This window comes from Rhipicephalus microplus, chromosome 9, assembly GCF_043290135.1.
Source record: "Rhipicephalus microplus isolate Deutch F79 chromosome 9, USDA_Rmic, whole genome shotgun sequence".
Taxonomy (NCBI): Eukaryota; Metazoa; Arthropoda; class Arachnida; order Ixodida; family Ixodidae; genus Rhipicephalus; species Rhipicephalus microplus.
Genome location: NC_134708.1, coordinates 57543912 through 57571843, shown reverse-complemented (window position 1 = coordinate 57571843; position 27932 = coordinate 57543912). Strand labels below are relative to the sequence as shown.

The 27932-nt window shown below is 41.9% G+C and overlaps 1 protein-coding gene across 1 annotated transcript in view; it reads right to left on the bottom strand.

Annotated features, from left to right (window-relative positions):
• LOC119164812 (uncharacterized) overlaps positions 1 to 5711 on the bottom strand; it is an 82711-nt gene extending 77000 nt beyond the window's left edge. Inside the window, exons 1-5 of the mRNA XM_075874470.1 lie at positions 5203 to 5711; positions 5012 to 5114; positions 3758 to 3959; positions 2362 to 2525; positions 231 to 670 (exon numbers count right to left, since the gene is read on the bottom strand). Of these exons, the coding sequence (XP_075730585.1) occupies positions 231 to 670; positions 2362 to 2525; positions 3758 to 3959; positions 5012 to 5114; positions 5203 to 5679 (1386 nt within the window). The 5' untranslated portion in view covers positions 5680 to 5711. The remainder of the gene's footprint in view (positions 1 to 230; positions 671 to 2361; positions 2526 to 3757; positions 3960 to 5011; positions 5115 to 5202) is intronic.
• Between the last annotated feature and the right edge of the window lie 22221 nt (positions 5712 to 27932).

The window sequence follows — 27932 nt, the reverse complement described above, 5'->3', positions numbered from 1 at the left end:
AATCAAAGCACACGCACGCACACACACACTCAGACGCACGCACATATATACATGCACGCAGGAACAGGCACACATGCTTACGCACACACATAAAAAGAAACATGATTTTTCGAAGTGGCTGTTAATCTCCGACAAAATTTTCTGTCTTCAGCGCTGATTATATCAGCCTAGCAGAGGAGCCGCAAGGCAGCCCAAGGCTAGGGCCGTAGACTTTAAGCAGGCTTGGATACCTCGCTCTGACTAGCACATCGTTCTGCACCCGCCTCGAGCCTAAGAAGGACCCTCGAAATTTCGGCGGACGAATGCGAGAGTTTCTGTCGGCAGCGAATGTCTTGGCTCGAATCCACGTGATTGCCACCTCTGCGTGCTATTTCCATGAGGCATTTCTGGAAGGTGAATTTCGGGTCGGAACAGAGGCTTGCGACTTTGGTGTCGAAATGAAGCTTGCCCTCTGGAGGTCCCAGTGCATCGACGTTAACGCAGGAATCCTCGAGTAGGGTGCTGACAAAGGCGCCGTCGTCATGGTCGATGGAACGCTGGCTGTCCAACGGCGTTGTCTGGATGCTTGGCCGCGACAGAGTGCGCTCTCGGAGCCACGGCTTCAATTCGGTGTGAAACCAGCGTTGAATGATGGCGGCCGCGGCTCCTTCTTTTCTCAACTGATCGCTTGCTGTGGTTCAATGAGAAAAAAAAAACAATCAGGAGCCCTTCCTCAGAAGGAAAAACGAAGAGTGAGCGAAGCTTGGCGTGTGCATGTCTGAGCTCAAAAGTGTTGCTTGTTGTGCAAGTTTGCACATAAGTAATCATGTGGTAACCTAAAATCAAGTTGGGAGCCGACAGATGGAAACACGTAGCAGAATAATCAGGGTGAACAGGTGAAGTGCCCTAGACAGGTTGGCAGACATTTCGATAGGAGGAACTACCCTAGTCAAAGGTGCCTTGTGATCCTTGGCGTGTCAGGCCGTGGATGACAAGGTACTTTTGACAAAGATAGGTCGTCCTACCAGAACGTCAGCCAGCCTGTCTAAGACACTTCCACTGTTCACCCTGATTATACCGCCAACCATATTGTAAGCATCTTTGTCGCCACTTAGGAATCTCTAGATCCACTTGCCCATTCACACTCGCTTCACTCAAAAAGCACAGACAACACACAATGCTTACTATCAGCATTAAGTAGTAAGCGCTGCGTGTGGTTGAGTTTCTGGTGTGGAAGTGAGTGTGAATGTGTGAGTTTCCAAGGATTCTGAAGCTGCAATGATTTATTTAAAATAAGATGAGTTATCAGGTAGCGCAAAAGCAGCTGCTAATTAGCCATATCACTGGTGCATAAATAATGGCGAGTAAATCCGCTAAAACGTCGCGAAAGAAAAACAGAGCAGCAGCAGTGACAGTGAACACCGAAGTAGTTAATCACTAACGTTCATTTCAAAGATAAAAATAAAAGAAAATAGTGACGCGCAGTGATTTAGCATGGAGCTTTGGCACATGCTCTGTACGAACTTAGATGCAGGTGCATTTAAAAAAAATAAACGTCACTTGTTGGTAGTTGCGTTGTGGTTACGGTCTCTGCCCCTCAGTGCTTTCTTTTTTGATGTTTTAATGGCTTTATATGAGTTTAGGTATAGCTGAGCTGGTGCTTTTAATTTTTTTTTTATCGCAACACGCAATGATCTCTCCTTATATTGTTGCTTTAAGCCATGCTGGAAATTGGAAATCCAATCATGTGCTAAGCAGCACCGCACTTCACTCTCTGCTCGCTACGACGAATTGTGACAGCGTGAAATGACACAAGTGGCCTTTACTGATTATAACAGTATGCTTATTGACACAGCGCGTTTCGAGCGCAGCCCACATTCCACCACCACATAAGTGTGCTTCATAAGAAGCTCCGCTAAGACATCTGTAGGGGACCTTAACGTTCTGTTGAAGGGTATATAATAACTCTGGGTTAAGTGACTGGTGAACTTCCCTTCACCTGGATAGAATTGAAAGCTGAAGTAGGCTACTAAAGTTGTTTTGTGTCATCTTGATGCCACATGCCAAAAAAAAAAAAACAAAATTCTGCTTTGTCAATGAACTCATTCAATTATTTTAGGTGCATTCGAAAAGTTGCAACGCGCTTTCCTGCGTTACTTCTCAGTGTTGCACCCCAGTATCGAATCGCAGTGCCACCGAAGCGCATCACACAGTGAAGTACAACGCACAGTACTAAGATTTCTAGCATTTCAGTTGCATTGAAACGCCATGTCCTTGTCCATCCACCATTAAGACCACGTTCTTCGGGGCTTGAGTTGAGCGTTATAGTTGTAGATGACGTTACTTGGGACACATGCATAATAAACGCAGCACACCACTTGCCTTGGGAGTAGATGTAGCCCCCTTCATGCTGATAGGCTTTTAAGGTGTGGCGAGCCACCTCGAGTGCGTCGAGGCTTGACTTGCAGCCAGTGGTCCCAGCCGGGTTTTCTGGCGTTGCATCAACTTCTTTCTTTTCGTCTTCTCTGCCGCTTCTAACGCAGTACCTGAGAGAAGGGAAAGAAAGTTATGCATTGAGTCAGTGACGCAAGCATTGAAAAAGTTATCCGAAACAGAGGCGAGTTTGTCGCGCCAAAAAATTTGTCTATTCTGTGGGAACGTGTTATCGTGTTTTGTTCACGCACGTTTGAGCATTTAATCCCTGTTCGGCTGAGACATTTGTAAGAACGATTACAATGTGCTGTCGCCCAACTTTTTCGGTCGCTCTAGCCGGGGACGTAAAGTACGAGGAAGTTAAAAAAAACAGTACTTGACAGAAGTACTTCTGCTTCAAAACAAGAAAGTGACACGTAAGGAAATAACTGTAACTTAGTGATTTTATCTATGACAATATGACACAGGTATTCAACTATCATACTTCAAGAACTACTAAAAAGTGGCACGGGATTCTCGGAAAAAGCGACCCATTCCTCTGTACCAGCTCACAAACAGAAATTGTCATAGCGTGGTCACCAAATTTGTCCAATACAAAAATTCGTGCATTTGTGTAACAAATATAAGAATTTCTTAAAGAACTCCTCTACATATCCGCATGCAAGAGATATGCTGTGAGTGTAATGAAAGGCCCGCGTTAATACATCGACAACGCAAGCTCACACATTAGTTGCAAATGGATAACTAGAGATGGCAGACTCGCACACAGATATCTATCACTTGACTGTTGCCAAGGTATGTATGTATGTATGTATGTATGTATGTATGTATGTATGTATGTATGTATGTATGTATGTATGTATGTATGTATGTATGTATGTATGTATGTATGTATGTATGTATGTATGTATGTATGTATGTATGTATGTATGTATGTATGTATGTATGTATGTATGTATGTATGTATGTATGTATGTATGTATGTATGTATGTATGTATGTATGTATGTATGTATGTATGTATGTATGTATGTATGTATGTATGTATGTATGTATGTATGTATGTATGCATGTATGCATGTATGCATGCATGCATTAATGTTGCATGTATGTATGTATGCATGTATGTTCATCTGTCTTGAAATGATAATAGCCGTCACATGCATGGTAATTACGCGCTGTAGAATCGACAAAAAACAAAAAAAAATAAAAGTTTACACGGACCTTGCCTTCAGTCATTACCCTCCGTAAGGTGTACAAACTAGCCCGAGTGCAAGTATACCTGAACGCAAGTTCACTCAATCATGTGTGGTAACAGGCAGGCGTTTGCCACGTAGGAAACGTACGTTGCGAACCCGATCCAGAGCAAGCAAGACAGCAGGAGCAGGCATGCCTTGTCCGTGTCGACATCCCCCATCCACTCTGGCCACTCTACGCGCTGCAATGCTCTCCGCGCGGCTCCGTATATGAGCCGCAAGTCTTCAGGTATCAGTCTGTCGACAAATTTCTCGAACCAAAGGCTTTGCATCGCCTCCCACTCGCGTACAGCTTAAAGGGTGAAATAGCGAAAAAAGAAAGTGTTAATGCGGCACTGTTCAGACTTTTCAAAGTTTATGCGCGGTTTTACTGTACCATCTGCAATGCAGTACAGTCTGTCCTTTAAAGCTGGGCGGACGAGCTTCACTGTGTGAAAATAAACTATGAGTTGAATAACCAACTGCTTGTAGCTTTGAGGCTGTCAAGATTGGTGCGCAAGGGGTTAAATATTTACTGAGGCTACATTTAGGCAACTTAAAAACAATAATTGGTCAGGCCCATATCAAAGCGATCGTTAATAAACAAATATTTCATCAATAAATTCCTACTTTTGGTTCAATAATGTGCATTGTTCATGTACGTATGAATAAGCTGAACTCTATTTACGGTAAGGCTCTCAGAAAGTCATGGTTAGAATAATAAAGCTTTAAATACAAGATAAGAGTATATCAATAACAGTTAATGTTTTGAAGCAGTGAAATAAATGCATGGTATACTTGTTTTATTCCGAAATTGCTTAAAACAAGATAAAGGCACCTTATGCAGTGAACTAGTCGAGGGAAGTGCGTTAGAAATGTCAAGCCGTTTTTGTCATAAAGGCACCGCCCTTGTGTACTGCCCCAAAATATCTGCGGCTGAAAGAATAGCGGGTTTCAGTGTATCATATTTTCAAATTTATTCAGCGAAGGAGAGAAATGTACGCAAACGAAGAACTCCTATACAGCTACTCGTCGAATTTTGACAGCATGGCCTTTAGTATAATGCTCGCGCTGTTTCACTAAGCAAGCGAAAGTGCCTCATCTGAATACTTGTATAAAAAGGGGGTGCAGATAAATTGTCGTGGAATTATCTTAAAACCCGGATAGGTTGTCTCCCTTGCAAAATATTTCGGTTAAGAAAAGAGAGAAATCCCGGAATGTGAAGATCATCACGGTAGATGCAAGACGTACTCTTACCGGTAATAGAACTTATGAATGCTAGATATGCCCGTTCTTAATCACAAAAATTTGTAATATTACAGTATTCAACTTGAAAATTTTACAGCTTCCAAATTTAATGCTCACCCGACTTGTCGTCATCCTCAATGAAAGATGGTGTCACTGGATGTGAGAAACGTTTCCCGCTTCGGAATCGGGTGGTAAAGCGAGTTTCACCAATCGTGCGACTCTGCAAACGATTTTTGTACAGACTTAATTACCACACTGTACTTTCACCAACTCCCGGCCTGAGCGAGTGTCTAAAATGGTTGACTTACGTTGTCCTTCTGCTCTACAACGTCCGAGATTTCTCGTTGAGGGTTTGTGTCGAGACCAACGTCCTCGTTGTTCCCTGTCAGCTTGACAGCGCCAATTGTCTCAGGCGGTGGCCTTGTCCTGAGTTCGATCTCTCCTGTGTCCGTTCCTTCCTTGTCGTTGTGGACCTGCTGGACAGCGGCCAAGTCTTCTGATGGTCGACACTCCTCGATGTTCATTGAGAACTTGCCATCTTTGAGCTGATTGCCCGCTGTCTGGTTCTTGACATCACCCGTGGCTTCTGACCCCGGGAATGCCTCAAGTCTGCGGTCTTCCGCGTACTTGCTCTCGATGGCGAAGGGGGTCGCTGCAGATGAAATGTGCTTGACTATGGTCACGACGGCCACGTCGACGCGCGGAAGCAGGTCGGGCAGGTGTTGGTCCACCGCAAACCAGCCAACGCCGAAAACACAAAAGCCAAAGACGATGCACCAGACCATTGCGTCAGGTATACCTCAATGGCTACGCTTCTTCTAATCTTTTGCTGGTGTGGCTTATACCCACTACTGGGTATTTAAAATGAACCACCTAATATCAATACGTCGTTGTTAGTGCATCCCTGGTGCCATGCTAGAAAAATGTTTGTTTTTGTTTGTTTCCCTGGGATGATGGTTCATACCCACTCAGGGGGATTGGCCAAGAAAGTGTAGTGCAGTTTTTCTGTGATCATTTTAACTATGTGTAATGAATTGGTAATATAATATGACTAATGTAAAAAACAACATAAATAGAGCAAACGAAAAAAAAAATCAAGTTGAGCAATTTTGAGAATTGAGGTGTTATGATTACCACTCAGCTGCGTTTACTTCACTCTGCCCTGGGGAGTAATAAATATTAATTTTTTGATTGAAGATCACAAAGGTATACGCTTGGTTGCCTGAATATAATCGCAAACGGCCTTGAAAGCATCCCTGTGGAAATGTCCCAAAACTGAGGCACCAAAGCTTAGCGCCGTTTCCGCCATCAATCTAACGCCTATTTTCAGAAATAGCATAACTAGTAAACTTTTTCGAAGTGTAGCGTAGTGGTGACAATACAAAAAGTAATGATCTAGTGATTCCATTTCTCCGAAAAATGCGCAGAGGGGTGATTTTGTCTGACCAGCTCTGTTTATATACAAGTTTAAGGGGGGGGGGACACGACATCAAAATTTAGAAAAATGTGGTTAGCATCTTCTGGTGTAAGAAGAAGACGACGATGTTTGTGTTCTCAGGTGTGTGTGTTGATGAATCCCCCTGAGTGGGTATGAGCCATCATCCCAGGGAAACAAACAAACAATCTCGTGTGTGTTTGCTCATGGAGGTAATAACAAATACCGAAAAGAATACGCGTTCTAACTGAGCTGATAATAGTTTGATTGTATTAGTGAATTCAGAACAATATCATTGAGCCTTGATCTCAGGCATACAAGCCTGAAGTGTTGTTTGTGCTTTATAAGCTAGAACCGTTAAATAATAAAGTAGATGACATAATTTGAAATGATAACTAATTGCCAAAATATATTTATATACTATATTTCCGTGAAATCCTAAACTTGCACTTTTCCAATATAATTATACGCTCGTTAGAAGACGGTTTGCTGCAGTTGCCAGTTGGTAATGCAAGTCGTACTGATACATTTGTCTCTGACGAGAAAGCGGTGATGGGTATATTTTCTCCGACGTTTTATCTTCGTAATCCTAACTGCGTCTCCCGAATTGTACACATATATTCAAAACCGAAGTTCTAGTAAGTGAATCAGCAGTCACAATTACTGATTCGCTGTCTATAATAACGCATGTCACCATTGAGGAACGAGCCACTGGGGCTTATACACGTTTTGGCTGTGAAGAAATGAACGGTCTTTTTGCTCTGGTTCTGGTCAGCTCCTGGCTGTCGGTCTGGTTTTGTTCGCGACAATATCTATATCGTGTACTTGAGCTTCTCTTCCAGAGTCTTCTATTGAGAATGCCTTCAAGTTAATAATCTAAAAAATTTGGCAGACCCCACGTCACGTACCTACGAATCGACGGTATGCATAGTATGCGGAGGAAAGGCGACCATGTTGCAAATTTTTTATCGAGCAACACGTCATGAAAAGACGCTAAATAATTGTGCAAATGTTGCACGCACAAACATAGGTTTAAGAGTGGTCAATGTTTCTATAAGCAGTTGTTTGCAGCGATGCCAACTGGAACATGCATATTAGCAACATCAGAAGCTGATATGAAGCGCGGATGCTTGCGAAGGTGCTGGCCTTGGATAGTGCTACATAAACCAACTTCAGTGCATGGCACCTGACCACAATAGACGTTAACCTGTTGAGAAGGTTGTATCAAAGGTGTACATATGTAACGTTTATAAAATTGGATAGGCAGCCTTGCAACCACCATTGAAGCTTCACGAAGATTAGCGTCCATTTGAAAAGTAGTTCCGAGACGTGAAGTAGCTCTGGGGTAAAATGCTTCATTACCACGCAGAATGCTTGGGTTTGATTCCAGCTTGGAACATGACATTTATTCTTTGCATTCGTCGGGTTGGTGCTACCGATATCAGGTATTTCTTAACGCTCCTGCGTTAAAATTGCCCATATGTGTTCTCATCGTTCCTGGATAGATACTAAATGTCAATCACCTTTGGCACATACCCGCATACCAGCGAAACATACCCGCGTATGAGTGTGTGCCATTGTCTGGCGGGAAGTATTTGACAACGTACGCGATGGTATTGGGACATTATTGATGTCTTGACCGGCGCGTCATATTTGTCGAACCATCTTACCCTCCCGTGCTAATTTTGGTTCACGCCAAGGGGGTGACCACGAGAGCACCCAAACGTACGCGGATAGATAGATAGATAGATAGAAGATAGATAGATAGAGAGATAGATAGATAGATAGATAGATAAATAGATAGATAGATAGATAGATAGATAGACAGATAGATAGATAGACAGATAGATAGATAGATAGATAGATAGATAGATAGATAGATAGATAGATAGATAGATAGATAGATAGATAGATAGATAGATAGATAGAGAGATAGATAGATACGTTCAATGTGCCCGAAGTTCGCTAAGAAATGTTTCGAAATTAAGAGCTTGTGTAAAGTACAGCCAGTATGAGCCCTAGGTAACCGTAGCATATTGTGTCTAAACGAGATGGCTCAGGACTGATGCTTTCAAATAAACGTCCCAAGTTGGTGTTATGAAGCTTAATGTGCCATATATACCTTCTATTACTGAATCCACATTGTGCAAATGTTCCTTAGTTTCAATTATGAGAAAACAGTACTACCAGTTGAAAAATATGGTCCTTTTTTTTCCTTGCTTGGAATGATGAAAAGTGTACCCTTGCGAAATCGAAAGTTTCTTTTGCTGATTGTTGGTTTTGTCTACATCCTCTGAATTTTTATTTATACATATCAGGTCTACCAACACCTCCACTTATTTTACAATAAATTGCCTCAAAACACTGAGCTATTATTAAACACTGGCACTGTGTTCACTCTCTATAAGGGAGACACTTCGAAACTTCATTAAAAACACTTCAGCGTTTTTACATGTGTATTGTTTTATTATTATTTTCATTGATATCTAAACAATCATTCAGATTTTTTATATACCCTACTTGACTGATTAGGTCCCTTGTCAAAATTTTAAGCTTGGTCTCTTCCAATAACGCTGGCCTCATCACCCTGAATATTGGGCAAATACATGGTAGGAGCAAGCATTTATGGCCTAGAAAATTTTTTTTTGATTTTATTGTGAAACTACACAAAACACTTGGGCAAAAACTACTCAAGATATTGTAACGCACACATCAAAGGCTTAAAAAGGGGTGTTTAAATGAGAGTGGAGGCACAAAAGACCGTGGGGATTGGCGAAGCCGCGTAGTCATTTTCTTTTTCAGCTTCCCTCGGTTTCCACTTGCAGGTAACTTCTTTGTAGCATTCCTCCTCTCTCAGACAAAGCCCTCCGGGCGAACCATTCCAGTGTCCTACGTGCGAATGGCTACAAGGGGGCCGCATGCATCACCTCAGGCTTGGGTGAACTGTGGTCACTTGAAGATAGACGTGCTATTTCGCAATTGACAACGCTTACGCGATAGAGAACAACAAACGGTCCGGGGCAGTCTGCAAGATGTATATGGCTTCAGTCACGTCATCGAACGGTTAGTCCAAAGCCATACAAAATTACCGTGAACATAAGTGACGTGTCAACGTTGACTGTGGAAACATGTTTTAGAGTTGCTTTGCGTGGTCAATGCACGTAAGCGTGAAAGTCACCGAGCCTCTTCTGAGTGACACAACGTCTCAGCGTTAGGTGGGGTGAGTGAGCGTAGACGAGGAAGAAGAGGCTGTAACTGGTCGTTTCGTGTTTCGCAGAGTTGTAATCGTAAGTGCGAAGTCGTAACACTTCGTCCCGATTCTTAGATTCGAAGCAACGTACACTGGACAACATGTTGATAAATGTTCGGTTTCTGCGCAGAGTTAGTCCATTAGTTTGTGTGTCGGAACTCGCTGGTACACGAGTGAAGTAATTTTTTGACAATAGCGGCAGTAGATTGATAACCACAGCCACTTAAAGCGAAATTTATTATGAGATCAGGACCTGGGTCAAGCACAGCGTCGTAATTATCCACCACCACCAGTGTCCGTAACCAGTCTCGAAATCAAAATAAAAATCCTGTATATAAATAACGTTCATGACACAATAAGATTCAATTCCGGGTCGGCAGCGTGCAAGCCAAGTATTCTACCACTGAGCCACGCCAGTGCTTTTTTTCTTTAATGAATGAAATTATCACCAGGAAAGTACACACAACATATTTCATCAGAAGTCAGGCAAACACACACAAGCGTCAAGAACGGGAAGCCACTCCGGAACGGGGTCAAAAGTCTCAACAACACTGCGCACTTGAGCAGCTTCTTCTCGGAGGACAAAACACGTCGACCGTGGTGGCTCGGCGTGTCTATCAATCATGCAATTTTCGCACATTGAATAAAGTCCCAACGACATAAATAGGTCATAAGAAGCATTATCAGTCAGACTCTGTTTGTATGGAAGGAACCTAATACCATGAGCTGTGATTGGAAGTTATTTTCTTAATGTTCTGTTTAGAATGTCCCAAAAATAAAAAGCGTCACGACAATGAATAAAACAATGCTCTATAGTCTCAGGTTGGTTGCAAAGTGTACAATTCACTGTCCAGGGTACGTATACTAATTTTTCATTCACCCACGTTTTCACTGGCAGCGTGGAAGTGTGCAGTTTAAAGAAAAATGTTTTCGCTGAAGGAGACATACACACTCCACGTACACAAAATAATACATCGTGACCAGGAAAAAGCGAATATGGCTTTCGATAAACAGGTTCTGGGAAAAGGTTATTCACAAGTGCAGCGGTTAAATTTGTTCTGTCAAAAGTATACAAATACTCTAAGGTAAACCTTGCTTTCAAAAAACTGACAGTATCAACAATTTCTTTTAGGAGTTCCTGCAACGGCAATTCCTTAGCAACGCTTGTTGTGACATGAATAGAAGGAAGGTGGTAACATAGATGGTTACGAAGAACCGCTGATAGAAATGGGTGGCACACATCCTTGAGGTAAAAAAAAAATGTCGCACGAACAAATGATGAACAAAAAACTGTCGCAAGAACAAATGCACAAGAGCGAGGCCACCCTTTTCAAGCGGAAGAAAAAGATTGTCTCTTCTCATAGGTTCCCAGGAAGAGCTCCAAATAAAGCAGGCAAATATCATATGAAAGGCTTGAATGTGTACACGAGAGCAGCAACACCTGCAGAATATAAATAAGGCTTGATACAAGGAATATATTGCACGCTTTCGCTCTGGCAAAAATGGAAAGCTCTCATCCGTGCCATGGTGCCACCTTTCGGCGGATAGTAATTATCGCAGCGGTTCAGTCTGGACCGCTGTTATGATAGTTATCGAGAGGTACACCAAGGTATTTCATAGGAGTCGCATTCCAATGAATATTTGCGAAGACCAAAGGAGTTTGGGCCCACATGCCTAGCCAGAATCCAATACTTTTATTAAAAATTCTGCTGGCGCCAGCAACTTCACAGAAACGTAAAGTAGCGTTGACTGCCTCTTGAACGCTGCGTTTATCAGTGCAAAATAAGGCAATGTCATCTGCATAAGCTAGAACTTTAGCTTCCTCAGCATCATATCGGTAGCCTCTTATGCTAGACTTTAGAAGCACATGTAAACATAATGGTTCCGGATAAATTGCAAAAAGCAAAGGCGAGAGCGGAATCCCTGACGTACAGTTGAATTTAACTCTATTATGTTGGAAAGTGTGCGATTTACAATTAGCCTAGTTGTACACTTCTTATAACAGAGTGAAATACCATTGTACAGTACGTCACCTAACTGCAGTTGTCTTAGGAGTCGGAACAAAAAAGCATGTTGTACCTTAATTAATGCCTTTGCAAGGTCTATTTGAAGGAGGGCTACTTGGTCCATGCTACCATCAATACACTCAAGAACTGAGCGTGCAATATGAATGTTTGTCTGTATAGAGCTTGGGACTCGTTTCTAAACTGGCTTCAGGCAGGCTTGATGTCGGGAAAGGAGTTGCGTTATTACGACTAATAAAGTGTTTTAGAACATCAAAATAACAGCCACACCTCACACATTGCGAATTGCGTGTAACGAGTGGGTCATCCTATGCTGCAACCTATTAGAAAACGTGTTCTTTCTCACCTATCAACTTTGGCGCATACCCACTTTTAAGGCCTAATTCTTCATCGTCGTCAACCACAGCATAACATTTTTAACAAGCGTGTAGCGGATACCAAGTTCTCCAAAGAATGACAAAGGATAGCACAGTGAATGCTGGCTTACTACACAAAAATTATGGTTATTTATCGCTGATTGGGCACCTAGCAGTGTTCTTGTAGCAGTTGCCCAAAAAATGTTTACAAGAAGCTCTGAAAGGCCGCTCTTCTAGCTTTCGCTGCGACTTTGCTGCACGTTCCGCACAGGCCTAGTGTTTTTCTCTTCTTTTTTTTTTAATGGCTCGAGGAGGACCATGGTGGGGAACGATGGAGTGGAGTATAAACTCGGAAATCTCGGCAGCCATGGCGAAGGATAAGGCAACTATTTCGCATTACCGTGCCATGCCGTCAGCACACACTTGTTTTTTCTCTCGACGAACTTTGGGACGGGCCGATCAGGTCTATGCCAAACTTTAAGAAAAAAAAAGTACTAGGTGGCATTATCGGTAGCAGAAAACCTACCGGGGCTGAGGTAGCTGACTTGTGGCTCTGACATTTAGTACAACTAAGGTCTCAACTGTTTTGCGCATTTGGACAAAGGGAAGTTCAATGAAGGCGCCTTTATTATGCCCGCGGATCGAATCGTTCAATGCTCGATATACGTTGCTCTATTTTAGCACTTATTTGATGCAAACAGGGGTGCACGCTATTGTGCTCATAACTATTATAAGAACTCAAATGTGCGATGATCAACTACAGTAATAAATTTAGAACTCAGTTTATTACACTCGTCATTTGTAGCGCCGGAAAAGTAACTATGTGATTACAGAAATGCAATAAAGTAGTCTGCGCTACTTCACTTCAAGTGTTTGATACCGCAGCACATTAACACGAGTTTAAAAAAATGACAAACAACTACAATGTCTTACTTTGTAGAGAGAAGGTTGGAGGCTTGCGTAAAGGCTAGGTGGCTTACGGTGGCTTCCATGCTATAGTGTGAACCGTTCTTAAAATCCAACAGTTGTTGTTTTCAAAACTTCTCGTGGTTCTTCTTCCACGTTTCTTCATGAGAAGGTCCGCTTATATACACTCTAATAAATAATAGTTGTCGGCTGTTCTTCTAGGTGGCTGTCCGGATAAGAGGACAGCCTACCATGTAAAAAAAATCTATTAGGAATTGTCTATCAAAGTAGTTTATAGAAGCAACCAAAAGTGATGGCACAGGCTCCCCTTCACTGCACTTGATGCGAACTCGAGGACACGAGAGCGCGGAGTGCTTATGCTTGAAAAAAAATGGCTAGGATAAGCTTGGTTTCAAGATATTACAACAAAACTATAAAAAGATAACTCTACTCTGTAGCAACTGAACATACGATTTCCGTAGCTCAGCCTCGTTTCCGACTTAGAAAGACGTGTTTGCACAGTTCAAACTTCACGAAGACAGGAAAAAGAAAACCAACTTAGACTCCCTGTCTGTGTCCTCTCATCCCGCCTCGTTCAGTTTGCTTTCTGCAAACAAGCTGATACGTCTGCAAACTAAGTCGTGTACTATAATGCGTTTTCTTGAGAAAAACAAATATATTGCTTGGTGCAAGCGTTCGTGGGACGATAGTGCATGACAGATCTTCAAGGCAGCAATATAAGCGACGCAATGAATAATTTACGTTTTACTCTAGTGAGCTATCGCCGTAATAACTGATACAGTACGACTACCGGAGATTCCGACAGTGGAGAAGAGGCCCGTATCCGCGGGAGAAACTAGCGTAGCCTCACTTTTGCAATGAGATTATTTCTATGCGAAGCCTGCTGGGCGAAGAACGGCGGTAAAGTAGAAATTGATCGCAAATTTCATTTGTGCGTCTGTGGCGTAAGGCGAACCAAAAGAAACGCAGCTGATGATCCTAATTGACAATAATTTTCACGATAATGTGCACTCACTCCACTCCTCTTGTGACATTGAAGACAAAGTGATAACTACTGAATACGACATACCTTTCCGGCACGTGTCGCCTCTTTGTTGAGAGCCTGAACCAGCTTATCGTCGAAGTACGCCTCAATCTCGCATTTTCTCAAGCTCGTTCTTTTTTGTGCTTATCTGCTTGAAATCGTAATCGCTATTTGAATTCTTCCTAAGCTTCTGCTATGCGACGTCTGAGAATGCTTTTTTATTCTCGCGGGCACATTAACCGGCACTTTCTCTGTACGTTTCGTAATGGTTGTTAGTTGGAATTTCGTTGTCTGCGATTATTCAAACGACGTGGACGCACATCTCACTCAGTTTTAAATAGCTATATTGTGCATTTACAAAAGCGTGTTAAGCTGATGGGTCTCTGGATCTAAAGGAATATGAAATGGTTAAGCCCCCTCCCCACCTCCTCCAGCAGCATCTGAAATTCTATCATGTTCCGACCAGAATCATCGCCACTCGAGATTTGGGAAGAACGGTAAAAATTTAGTTTTTATTGCTTATTGCTTCACGTACTTTTAGAATGATTAGGACGGGTATAGTATACCCTGAAGTAGGCATCTCTATCTTATTCAGGCAGTATAGTTAAAGTGTGGTTAACGTAGGTGTACCGTACTGCGGCATAGGAAAAAGTGTTTCCAGTTTTAGTGTCATAGACAGAAAAAAAAAGGCGAACTGAAACACAGTACATCAGTTGTGGTAGAATGAGCCCAAGAAAATCCAGCTACAGGCTCAGAAGTATCCTATACGGTTTCCAAAAGTTATTTTTTCATATTCAACGTAACACAGACAACCGTGTATACAAAAGGATTGCATTAGGGCAAAGTGCGCGTAGATTGGAATAATGTTAGGAATTTCAAGTTTTATTATTACTTTTTACGCGTAATAGATTCATATTTTACATTCTTTTTCAATTCGTTTCATTTTTTTTGGTGGTTGCGCGCTGGTCAGCGTGAAGAATGCAATAACCTTCATGTGTCTTGCAATGTTTTTTCTTTTCTTTTGCAAACATCCTCGAGCTTCTTTATCATGGCAACCCTTTCGTTAGGTGCCCGCTACTACTTAATTCCTGAAACGTCGAATGGCACTTCACTGGGCAATACTAAAATGAAGAGCGTTGCCAGACTTTCTTTTTTTTAAGGAGGGGGGGGGGCTGAATGGTACACTAGGTATTTTAGGGCATGCGCTTGTGTGCATGTGTGTATGTGCTCAAACAAAATTGAAAAATATTGGGGGTGGCTTAACCACCTAATTCCCTCCCTCCCCATTAGTTACACTCATAATTGAGTTACTCGAACAAAATGCGCTACGTTCTATGACGATTCACCGGATGTGGATCCCTGCGAAGTGAATAATAATTGGAAATAGCTATTTACTATTGGTACATGAATTTAACTATTCCATAAACGCCCTAAAACCACACAATTAAAAGCACAGCAATCAAAAGCGAGAACTTGGCTTGTAGGTATGTAACCTGATACCAACGAATAAAAGCGCGGAGATTATGTTGATTGAGTACATTTGTGGGTCCTCATTAGATAATTTTTTAAAGAATTATTCTATGCCGTAGGTTGAACCATGAATTAGGCAAGGTGGAGGAAGACCAAACATAAAAGATTACGAATAGCAATCAAAATATCAGGTGCCCACCCAATAACAAACGGCTGTCGGAAAAAAAAAAGGTCTGTGCAACACAGACTTTCTTGCGCTTGGTTATTGTGTGTGTGGAGAGGGGGTTCCAGTCAGCATAGTGCGGGTGCAATGCAAAATACAGAAATTTTGCGAACCAACTAAATAAGTTGTTGCCTTTCAGTTTCATTAAACTTCACCGTGTGATCCGGCTGTGCACCATAATACGCAACAAATTAACGTTTGGAAATGCTTCATAATAAGAAACAACCAGCCGTAGCGCGAGAGCACAATGTACAGCCAAGTATTTACGCAAAAAGCACTTATAATTTGTTAGTTTTGAGTTGTGTTTTAGTTTGCGGTGTTTATTCAAGGTATACCTTTGATCGTGCTTGAGAGAAGAAGTAAAAAATCACCATTGAAAGAGATAATATCATTCAGAATAGCTATGCGCCTAATTGCCCTAATAAAACCACCTGCAATGAAAAGATTTAATTTTATGGTGGGCCATTCGCCAATTAATGCTAGCAGGAACCAAAACTCCGCATCGCGAAGTTGGTGTCACGTAGCGCGTATTGTCTCCAAATAATGTTCAAGCACCTTGCGAGTCATTTTAGATTTTGTTTATTTTTTTTATTTTGCACGCGTATTAAACGCGTCAGCTACCCCTGCATAGTATACTAGACTAACTTAATGTACGTTAACCAAGGCAGCAATATATCGAAACACCTTTACAGAACACCCTTATTCAGCTTGTGTTGCGCATAAGGATGTGAGGTGCTTCTGTCTATCTTCTGCTTTCTACTCAGTATTGCAAAATCAAGAAGTATAACTACGGCTTCAAGCAGAAAGGTGTGATTGGTGCCTACGACTCCAGTGAAAAGGAAAAGCACTTTATCACCTTGGACGACCCAGGTGCTTTAGGTGTGAAGGTGATAGGAAGTTTGTCTAATGGCTGGTTCTGCAGGCGTAGCTAAATTACTATTCAATACTTCAAGTATTTATATGTACACGAAACTTTTTATTATTAGGGAATTGGGTGCAAGTGAAGCTTGGCGTGCGTGCCTGACGTGTTTCTTTCTTTCCTTCTTCCTTTCTTTCTTTTTGTCTTTTTCTCTTTCCATCTTTATTTCCTTATTTACTTCTTGCTTTCTTTTTTTACAATTTTACTTTCTGTCTTTCTTTATCTCCAGACAGAACTCGTGGTTCTTAGAGAACCGATTTCTCGGCACACTGAGCACAAAGAAGACTTGCCAGATTATTTGATCACTTATCGACGACACCCACACCAAAACTCATCAGGCATAAAATTCAGTGGCTCATTCTTAACTACAAAGGTACAGAGCACCAATTACTCAAACAAATTCAAGCAAAGCTGCGTGTCTCTGTTAACTAGCAAGCTACCTCCATCAACACTCCGACACCCGGGGTGTACCGAGGAGCCCCGAACAAAGCGCTAGATCAGCCTTTCACGCAGGCACAGCTACACGCGGCCATCGCTATAGGCTTATGCGCAATACTTTACCAGGAAAAGCCACAGTGACCATTAGGCGCCCACGACCGCTACCTCCCCGGGTGTCGACGGTGCCCTTTCAGCACTATAATGAGTGCTGGACGAAGGGCGAGCTACCGCAAACCTGGAAGCACTCCGAGGAAACCATGGTACTCAACCCAAAAAAGTCAATCTCGATTGCAAATCTTCGCCCCAATTTCCTTAGTTTTTGCGCTGGGAAACTCTTTGAGCACATGGTAAACAAGTGGCTCACCACACATCTAGAAGAAAGTGGCGACTACCCGAACGCCATTTTCAGCTTCCGCCCTCGAGTAACCTTGAAAATGGATAAAGTGCGCGCTCATTAAAGGCGGCCTGATAGAATTATTGCGGGGATTATCTATTTAGAATGGAAAACTGGACAACATAGTACTGGAAATGCTTTAGTTGGCATTGAAAGCATAGATACTTGGCATGAATCAATTGTCTCGACGGCGCACCACTCACAAAAAGAAACGTACTTGACTTGGGCTGACCATGAAGCGAGTTTTTCGGAAACACATACACTAAAGCAGGATAGTCATCAGACAATGTGGCACTAGTAAGAAACAAAAAAAACCTTTTCTAGCTGTTTTTTTCTTAACTAAATATGCGAAGCTTAGATATCAGATTACTGTGCGTACGTGAGGACCAAATAGGCGCGTTCATTTTTCCAAAGCCCAATTGTACGCTGACCCACGCATCTTTGACTGCCTATTTTGTAAAATGCGTCAATAGTTTCTCTGGTGACAGACTTTTTGTGCTCACAAAGTATCATCGTTTCCGACTTCTCCTCGCTTGTTTTTGAACGATCCGTCCCCATGCTGGCTCATATGAAACCCGCGTCTTTGAGTGAAACGTCAGTTCAACGTAATTGCCTAAGGGCTATCCTGGAGAACAGTTGCGATTTATATGTTCCTGAACAACGCTGCTATGGTGCCACACATTCATTCAGACAATAAACATGAATGAATTAGTAAAATACCAAGAGAGCAAGACGAGCATATGGTTAAAAATATCAGTATTCATAGCAGTTCTACAACATGAAACAATGAAACCATGCCTAAAATAACTGCTAGCTCTCGTTCACTCTAAGGAAAGATTGAGGGAAAAGGGTTTTCTTTTTTTTTGTCTTACAACAATATTCGTCATCCGGCTTGCTTGCGGTTCCTTTCTTGATAACTTGGCACTGGCCAATTTTATATCACGAATGCTATGAAACGCTGATATAGCGAATTTCGTTCATGTACAGGAAGTACCGGGAGCGTGGCGATAGTGCATTGAGGGTAACGTAAGGTTACTGGAGTGTATTGTTGGGCTAGGAACGAAAGAACCAGGCAAGTTCGTTCATAATGAAAAAAATATTAGGGACGCAACCCAAATCCAGTCCCCCTTGCTTTTTTTTCGTCTACGTGTATTGCGTTCTCAGTAACTTTTCAGCCCAAGATTGATGACGGTTATTGTTGCATGACAAAAGGGCACCCTTTCTACTCAAATATTCTTAGAGTGTTAGCGAGTGTCCTTTATCGTGTTTTTTGGGAGCTAAACATTTCCTAGAGAAAAAGAGAGAACCACTTTTTTTTGCATTCACCAACCTTTAATAAATCTCCACAGTCTTTTCTGAAGTACCTGTACATTTCGGTCATATCTCTGCATATAGCCACTCTCTGCATAGCAACAGAGCCGCATTCAGCGTCAAAAATGAAGAATAGATCACTCTGTAGCGCTTCAATTGGAGTATAGAAGAGTGTGCGCTGTATGGTGTATTTATCGTTTGATACTTATTTCTTGCTTGTAACTGTCTTTCATTCGGTTCGCGTTCCAGACAATAAATTAGCTTGCCGTGACTTCTACGAAGAAGTCCGTTGCATGCGGAGGTTCAATGAAAAAGAAATTCACAAAAAATATTGCACTACATTGCCTTCATAGCAGATACATCGCCTGGTCCCGACATCTTTTTTTTTGCTTTCATTGTCGAGATCGCAATCTCATGGCTAAAACTCGCGTTGTCATCTAACAAATTTTCCTATTCACCACCTCCCTGTCTGCACAAAAGAAATGCTGATTATATGAAAACGTACGCAACCAAACTCTTCATCTGAGATGTGTGTCTACTGAGTGAAGCAAAAAATAATGACGCACTTCCATAACAGAAGCGCTTGCTGAATAGGCAATGAACACGTTTAGTTTCTATTGTCCTATATTATCATCAGCAATTGGTGGCCTTATACAAGCGCCGACGTTTAAAGCCCGCGAAAGCCAGAAAAACAGTTCGAGGACTGTTCATTGGTTTATTTCATGCTACTAAGCATGGCAGTGTGACTGCTGATTCATGGTCCCGGGTATGCAGTACGAATGAAGGTGAAATGAAAACACATGATGTCTCGCAAAAATGCTAAGCTAGTAAAATGGTGAGAAACTAACATATTAGCATTCGTAAACGAAATAAATAGAATTTATTTATGAATTCAGTGTCTTTTATGACAGCAAATTTATGGAAGTACCATACAATGGCGCAGTGCACAAGGATTTGTGTTATGGGGGTTTCTAGAGCACATCTAAACGCATTTGTTGAACTCTTGTGAACCTTTTTCCTGTCAAGTGTTCCGGACATGAATTATACAAATATAGATTTTCCTATATAACTGTTTGATCGCACGTGTTCCGAAACTTCCAAATAACTAGTCAAGAGTTCACAAGCAACACGCAACATTTTTCGCTAATATGCAGAATGTTTCCTTCCTAGAGTCGTACCATGGAGAGTAACATACTTTTTTTCCAATTTTCATGCTAAAAGTTTGGGTTTTGTAATTGGAAATACAAAGCACGGGGCAAGGTGCGTCCGTCAAAGCAACTCTCGAACGTGAACGGGGGGGGGGGGGGGGGATGGAGGGATTAAAAAAAAATCACAGCATACCCACGGAGTGCATTAGGATGAGTGGGGCGAAGCACTCATCAGTCCATCCACGCTTCCATCCGTCCGTTCTTTCTTGCGTCAATCCGTTAATCCGTGCATTCGTCCGTCCGGCCTTCCATGCGTTCATTCGTGCGTCCGTTCGTGCTTCCGTTCGTGCGTCCGTTCGTGCGTCCGTTTGTGCGTCCATTTGTGTGTTTATCCGTCTGCAGTGTGCGTCTACCTGTCCATCCGTCCTTGCGTCTGTCCATTCGTTCGTCCGTGCGCCTGCCTACCCGACCGTGCATCAGTCCGTGCGTCTGTCCGTTCATCTGTCCATCCGTACGTCCATCTAGTGAACACTACAAGTACCACCATCTCGCATATTTTCATCATATAGAAGCACGGAAATCCAGCGGACATTCCAGGGACTAAACGAGAGGTGGCACGGCCGCACTAAAGGGGCGGCACGCACGCACTCTTTAATGGCTTGCGTGTCGTGTCTAGTTCCCATCTTTCACCACCGCCAACCCTCGCGAAAACCAAGGAAGTTACGCTCGGCGAGTTTAATGTGGATGGCAATCTTTTCTGGTCAGATATAGTGCTCAAAGTTCGTCCTTCTGTTACTAGTTTTTTAATAAGCATCAAATTGAAGGCAAATTTTATTAGAGATTAAGTAACTGATACTCGTTTCTGGAAGGTATTTATCTATAGAAACAACTATCTTTTTATAATTATTAACGTGCGCAGGTTTCGTCTTCAATTCTAAAGAGTGCGCGCGTGCCACTCCTACTTCTACTTCATCTTCTACTACTTCTTCTAGTTCTACTTCATCTATACTTCTACATACATACATACATACATACATACATACATACATACATACATACATACATACATACATACATTATTACAAACATGCATACACACATACACATACATACATACATACATACATACATACATACATACATACATACATACATACATACATACATACATACATACATACATACATACATACATACATACATACATAATTGAGGACGACACAGCGAGCAATGGAAAGAAAAATGGTAGGTGTAACTTTAAGAGACAAGAAGAGAGCAGAGTGGATTAGGAAACAAACGGGGGTTAAGGATATCATAGCTGAAATCAACAAGAAGAAATGGACATGGTCCGGGCATGTAGCGCGTAGACAAGATAACCGCTGGTCGTTAAGGGTAACTAACTGGATTCCAAGAGAAGGCAAGCGGGTTAGGGGGAGACAGAAGGTTAGATGGGCAGACGAGATTAAGAAGTTTGCGGGTATAAATTGGCAGCAGCAAGCACAGGACCGGGTTAACTGGCGGAACATGGGAGAGGCCTTTGTCCTGCAGTGGACGTAGTCAGGCTGATGATGATGATGATGATGATGGTGATACATAGATACATACATACATACATTACGTACATACATACATACATACATACATACATACGTTATTACAAACATACATACATACATACATTATTACAAACATACATACATACATACATACATACATACATACATACATACATACATACATACATACATACATACATCGCGGACGCACGACCCACAGCATAAGGAGCTTCGCCCCGAAAAGCGTTCGATGCCGACACACAAAGACGTGCTCATCAGTCCAATGCGAATATGTAAAAAATACTGGACAGCAACGAACAGTGTGGATGTGGTTTGCGAAGAAAAGGCCAAATAGTTGAGTGTAAAATTTTTGTTCCAGTGCTGTCCAGTGTGTTAGTTCTCGAAGCTCGGCTCTACCGTCTGACGACTAGAAATGATCAAAATGATTCAGAGCAGGTAAACTACGGCGTCTCCCAAATTCTTGTTCAATGGTGCACGAGACAAGTTTGTATTTGATGGGAGAGGGAAAAACTGTGTGATCAAGCTCGGTTCATCAGCGGTGGGGAAGCGGATCTTGTCATTCACTATACAGTTCTGACTTGTTTGTCAGAGTTTTTATTGCAGTTGTCTAGACTTGCACCACAGTCAAAGCTCCTATGAACAAGAAACTATCAAAATAGACAATTGGAGGCAGACGACGTTTTCGCTCATCAGGAAACTCCCCCCATCAGCCCGGCGTCACAAGAAGGCTAAGCCCCACCACGGTGGTCTAGTGACTAAAGTACTCGCCTGCTGACCCGCAGGTCGCGGGATCCAATCCCGGCTCTGGCGGCTGCATTTCCGATTGAGGCGAAAATGCTGCAGGCCCGTGTGGTCAGATTTGGGTGCACGTTAAAGAACCCCAGGTAGTCGAAATTTCCGGAGCCCTCCACTACGGCATCTCGCATAATCATAAGGCGGTTTTGGAACGTTAAACCCCACATATCAATCAAATAGACTCTCTCAGGCCGAGTCAATCTTGCTGTACAGGATAAGAAGGACATCAGCCTAGAATTATGCTTGGTTATTTAAAGTAATGGGTGCTCCCTCCGCGCTGGGCACTGAATGCAGTGAAATTGCGGATACAAAAAAAAAAACTTGACGTGCTCGTCTGAGCTCCGAAAGGAAGAAGCTAATTGACAGTGTAAATAAAACAGTGTTTTCAACAGACGCTGCGAAGACAGTGTCTTTCCGGGAGATGTGAGGTTGATTTGCAAAGGAGTGACTACTATTTTTTGACGTTTAGGAGACATAAGCTTAAGTGGTTTGTGGTGAGACATACTGCATAAAAAGGCGGCCAGGCGGAGCAGCTGCCGCCCAGGTTTGTCAGGCTGACCCCGCCTGTCACATCGCCCCCGCGTACGAACCACCCATACTACGTATGTCACATACGAAGCAACTCTCAATATCTTTTTTAGTGTTCTTTCTTTAGGTTAGCTACCGCGCATAAAGTTTATTGGCAACGTTACACGACCACCACTGTTGCCGGCAGAAACTGAAGTGTTGAGCTGCTAGGGACGTAGATAAGAGTAGGATTTTCAATATGGATGAAGATAACAATTAGGGGAGAGTATTGCACACTGAAAGAAAGAAAGAAAAAAAGAAAGAAAGAAAGAAAGAAAGGTGAATGACTTTAAGTGACGTTCACACACTCAAAATATAGCGTATTTGTAATTTCTGGTTCATAACGCAAGCTACAAAAAGAAAAATGGTACCTTCTTATTAGCAGTGCTTTCCTGGGGTTCAAAAGATGTGCGCACGAACTGAACTCTATTAGTTTATTCCTGCGGCACAGAAATACCATTGGAGTAAAAGTTCTACAATTTTTCCAGAAAAGACGAGAATACGACACCTCAAAGCAGATTTTCCGAATTTAAAAAGAGAATGAACTAAACACGACGTGCAAAACATTCCTAATTACCACTCTTTGCTATGGCCCACTGCTGAGACAAGTAGCTATCATCCAGCCCATTTGTTACGACTGCAGCTGTCTATCATAGCATATACGATAGTCACTATGGTTTTTTCTCTCGAGCGTCTCGTTTCCTGAATGTGAAAGAACGAGACGTCAGCTTTTACAGCCTGCAGTGCAACACAGAAGGCTCACGTGCTAGGCGACTGCCATAGATATTGCCACGCCCGTTTGTTATTTGCAGTCTTATTTGGTTTTCCCTCACACACCTTGTCAGGAATGCTCAGTGCAAACTGTCCCTCATTGTTCGAGTAAGTACGCGATTATCGTTCTGGTAAAATTTCGCGCAAGGCGCGAATACTTCAAATTATTGCAGAGTTTTCGCAGCAACCATTAGGCTGGATATTTTCGACGGCACATTTATAAATGAAACGTGCTGCAACACTTGTTGGGGAATGGTCGGCTGGCCGACGCTCTGCTCGCCGCTATCAGTGTCAGTGTGTATCACTGTAATCTGACTTTGCATGAACCGACCACAAGTTCAGCCAAGTGTACAGTTTCACTATCGAAGAGTCATCTCTGCCTTCGTCCGCGTCATGACCCCGTGACATTATGAAAAGATAGTCATAACAATAAACCATTTGTTTCAAAATTATTGTGCCAGAAATCAAGCATGCAAAGATTCAACGCAATACATGAAGTTGATATAGTTAATAAAATAAAATTTTAAATTTTAACCAGTCTAACAAGCCAAAGCTACAACCGCATTGAGACATATCGTAATGAAAGGCTCCGTACATGCCTAATATTTGGTGTACTTTAACGCACACTGGCGTGACACAGTGAAGGGAACTCCAGCACTTCACCAACAACAAAATACAATCGCCAAGGCATACTTCGTGACTTTTGGGTCAGCAGAATCATAACCATACCGCGTAAGTTAACAAAATTGATAAGGATTCATCAGATAGAATAAATTCTTTTGTGAAGTCATGTTATTCATACTGTCTCGTGCTTGCACGTCTAACGTGCAAACACGAGGCTGTATGGATAACATAACTAACATGACAGATGTGCAAACACTTCTTTACGATTCCGTGACTAGCCTTACAGAGGGTATGCCAAGTCACTATCATAATCAAGTGCATACAGAAATGCTGTGTCCGCAATTAGGATTGCGGGTAGAATAAAACGTGTATTCTTATAGGCTTCGCTGTGTATGCATTACGGGCTTGTCTGTTCAGTGTCAATTAAAAAGGCTAATTTGTGGAAGTCCCACTGCAGTAAACTTTTTTCCGTATGTGCTTCTAGAAAGTCCAGGTGTGCAGTTAGATATCACGAAGAACAAACAACCATAAACAACGCTATTGTAATGGAAAGGAGAGACTTTTGGCTAAAATAAGGTCACGGTAATTGTTTGAAATTTATGACAGCAGCTAACTAAGCCAAGATATAGGGACACAATAGGAAGAACCAACGCACAACGGCAACACCTTGCTTTCTTCTTCAGTAAGGCTGCTGTTCCTGTAACTGCTCAAGGCAAAACATGTGCCTATAGGCCAGATCGATACTAGGGCTCTGTTCAGCTATAGGTGGTGCATATACAAGTATGCGAGTGAATTGTCCATGCACGTGTGTTCGCGGTGCGTGGCAGGCGTCGTGGAAAATTTTTCTCACGCCCTAACACTCATGAGAGTGTGCAGATAGTTGGGACCTGTGCATGGGCGGACCTCTGTGAATTTTCTAGCGGTTTGCCTGCATACGTGTTGCTTCGCTTCTTTGTATGTTCATGTAGAAGAAAACGAAGAGCAAGAAAGAAGAACATTGTAACGCCATATAATTTTTTACAGACTTTTTTTTTGCAGTGAAGTGGTTTAGGGCTTGGAGGTAGAAGAGACTGGTGAGTGCGCAGAAACTCTTCATAAGCAATGGTATTAGGCACTACCACGAAGGGCGTTCGCGCTTGCACTAATTTAAACCTGCCAAGCTTCTCTCTTTCTATGTGGTATGCTCGCAAGCTTGCATAGTCAATTAGTATTGAATTGAATTGAGTTTTATTGGTCACACTTTTTACAAAAAATTGATTTCACTGCGTGGACCCATAGCTAGAGGCTAGTTTGGGTCCAGAAAAGAAAGATTTTATAAAGGCACTTCGGAAAAGTTTAACTAAGAAAGGTATACAATATCAATAAAGAATTACCTAAAGTTTTTACAATCTAATGTAATAAAGAATCGGCAAAGAAACATTACAGTGCCTGAAATAACCATACTAAACCGTTACAATGCCTGAGAGAACGAAAATGGAATAAACACCTACTTACATATTGAAATCAAGACAGTCATCAGACTAATCATGACAGGACATTAATAAATCAGTACATTCTTTTAAATAGTGTTTTTCTAGTGCATTAGTGAAATTAGAACACATTTTTATTTAAAAAAATAACATTCCAGATTTTATTACCAGCAAACTGTAAAAGCCGTTCACCATATACGTTGTTAGTTCGTGGAATATTCCATTTACCAAAGGTTAGTTGTCTAGTAAAACGAGAAGGGGCGGAAAACATCGACACAAAAAAGGGTGGTTGTAATTATAACTGTGTGTACGCATCTGGCTAGTTTTAACTTCCATAGCTTTTCGAAGGGCAAAATAAGTAATCTGGAAAACAAAGGTTTGCTGGTGTCGTTATACTTGGAATGAGTACTGATTCTTACAGCCCGTTTTTGAAGTCGTCAAACCGGCTGCAGGTAAGTTGTGTACGAGCCACCCCAAGACTCAATGCAATATGAGATATGACAATGAATGAAAGCATAATAAAGCATTCGTAGAGTAGTGGTTTTAAATATTGACGAGCCTGAGTAAGTGCATGACACCCCGAGGCTAATTTGGAACACACATTTTGAATCTGCATCTGCCAATGTAAGTTTTTATCTATAGTGACATCCAGATGTCTAATTGTGGTTACTTGCTCGATCACGGAATCGACAATTTTTATGTGTATGTCATTAGCATTAGTGAATCTCAACCGAGAGCGAAGTGTGATGCACTTAGTCTTATCGGTATTTATAAATAGTTTATTATTTGATAACCACTGAGCGACCTTTTCCAGTTACATATTGGACTTCGATTCAAGATCACTTAGATTTTTACCTGTTACTATGACACAAAAGTCGTCAGCATACATCAGTATGTTAGAAGGCTGTAATATCTGCGGAAGGTCATTAATATACAAGGAGAAGAGCAATACAAGGAGAATTGCCAAATATATAAGGCTGCGTTCATAACAATGAATGTACATAAGGTAGACAAAACAAATTTGTAAACCCTTTTAGCTTCCAAATGAACTTACATTAATTTAAAACACGAGGGAAACGTGTGGCTGAGCATCCCTTGATTCTATGTACTTTCGCAATTAAGATAACGACCTGTATAAATCATGATGACCACCTGCCTGGTATTTCTACGTTCATAGAATTGATCCGAATTGATAAGTATTTAAGGGCAATTGAAGTAAGTGTTGAAGTCAGCTGTCTTTTCCTGCTTAGAAAGTTTGAGTATGAAAAATCTCGACCGTTTTTTTTTCTTTTTTATTGAAAGAAATAGTGTTAAGTCGGTGTTAGTGCCTAGGCTTCATGCGCCGAAAATACATTGAAATACCGTGAGCGCACTAGCACTACGATTCCAGCATGGACGAGCGCTATGCTTGACTAGCAACTAAAAATTTAAGCTCTACTGCCTCGAAGGGAACACATTCATGTTTACTATATATGGCACCAGTTACACATACTGAGAACTTACACGGAGAACAGATATACTGTTGAAACGAAGGTTATCCGCAAACAATATTTCTCAGCTCACCCTCAGGCAAAGTACAATACTTATTGTGATTGAGCCCCAGTTACGAAATAACAGATCGTATTGTTGGTGTTTAAAGAAACCTTCCATCGTCACGTCACATTCGTTTCCGAAATAAGCATAGCGCGCAACGTATGTGCCCTATGTTCGATAAACATTCAGCTGACGAAAAAGAAACCGACTAACAACGTACACGGTCACGCTGTATTGAATCTGTATTGAGTCTTGTTTCTTCCCCAGCAGGGCCTTGCCATATCAGAGAGAGCCTTTATGCGACGTAATAGTAGTAAAACTAACTGATATATTTCTTCGAAGTACAGATAAAAATCTTTTGCCTCCAGAAAAAATAAGCATGAGGGTGATTTCTACCTTTTTCGCGGTGGCAACAGAAGGCAAGCTTACGCGATAGCACATCACAGAATATATCTTCCTTCTTTCTCCCTGATTTCACAAGACACAGGCGGAGTTTAGAAAGTCAAGTAAAGTACAGTGCAAAAACAACGAAGACGAGGCAGATGAAACCAAACTACCACTGTTTCACAGGTCTCGTTAGGCAGCCTTCATTTGGACCCATCCTTGCCTCAGAGGCAAGGAGGCGCGCACTTGAAGGCTGTGTAGTCTTTGTTTAGGCTATGAATTTTACTTTGAATTTATAACAAGCCTAAGTTCTCAGGCTTGTGAAGTTTATTTGAAATTCATCGAGGCAGGGCTATCTATCTATCTATCTATCTATCTATCTATCTATCTATCTATCTA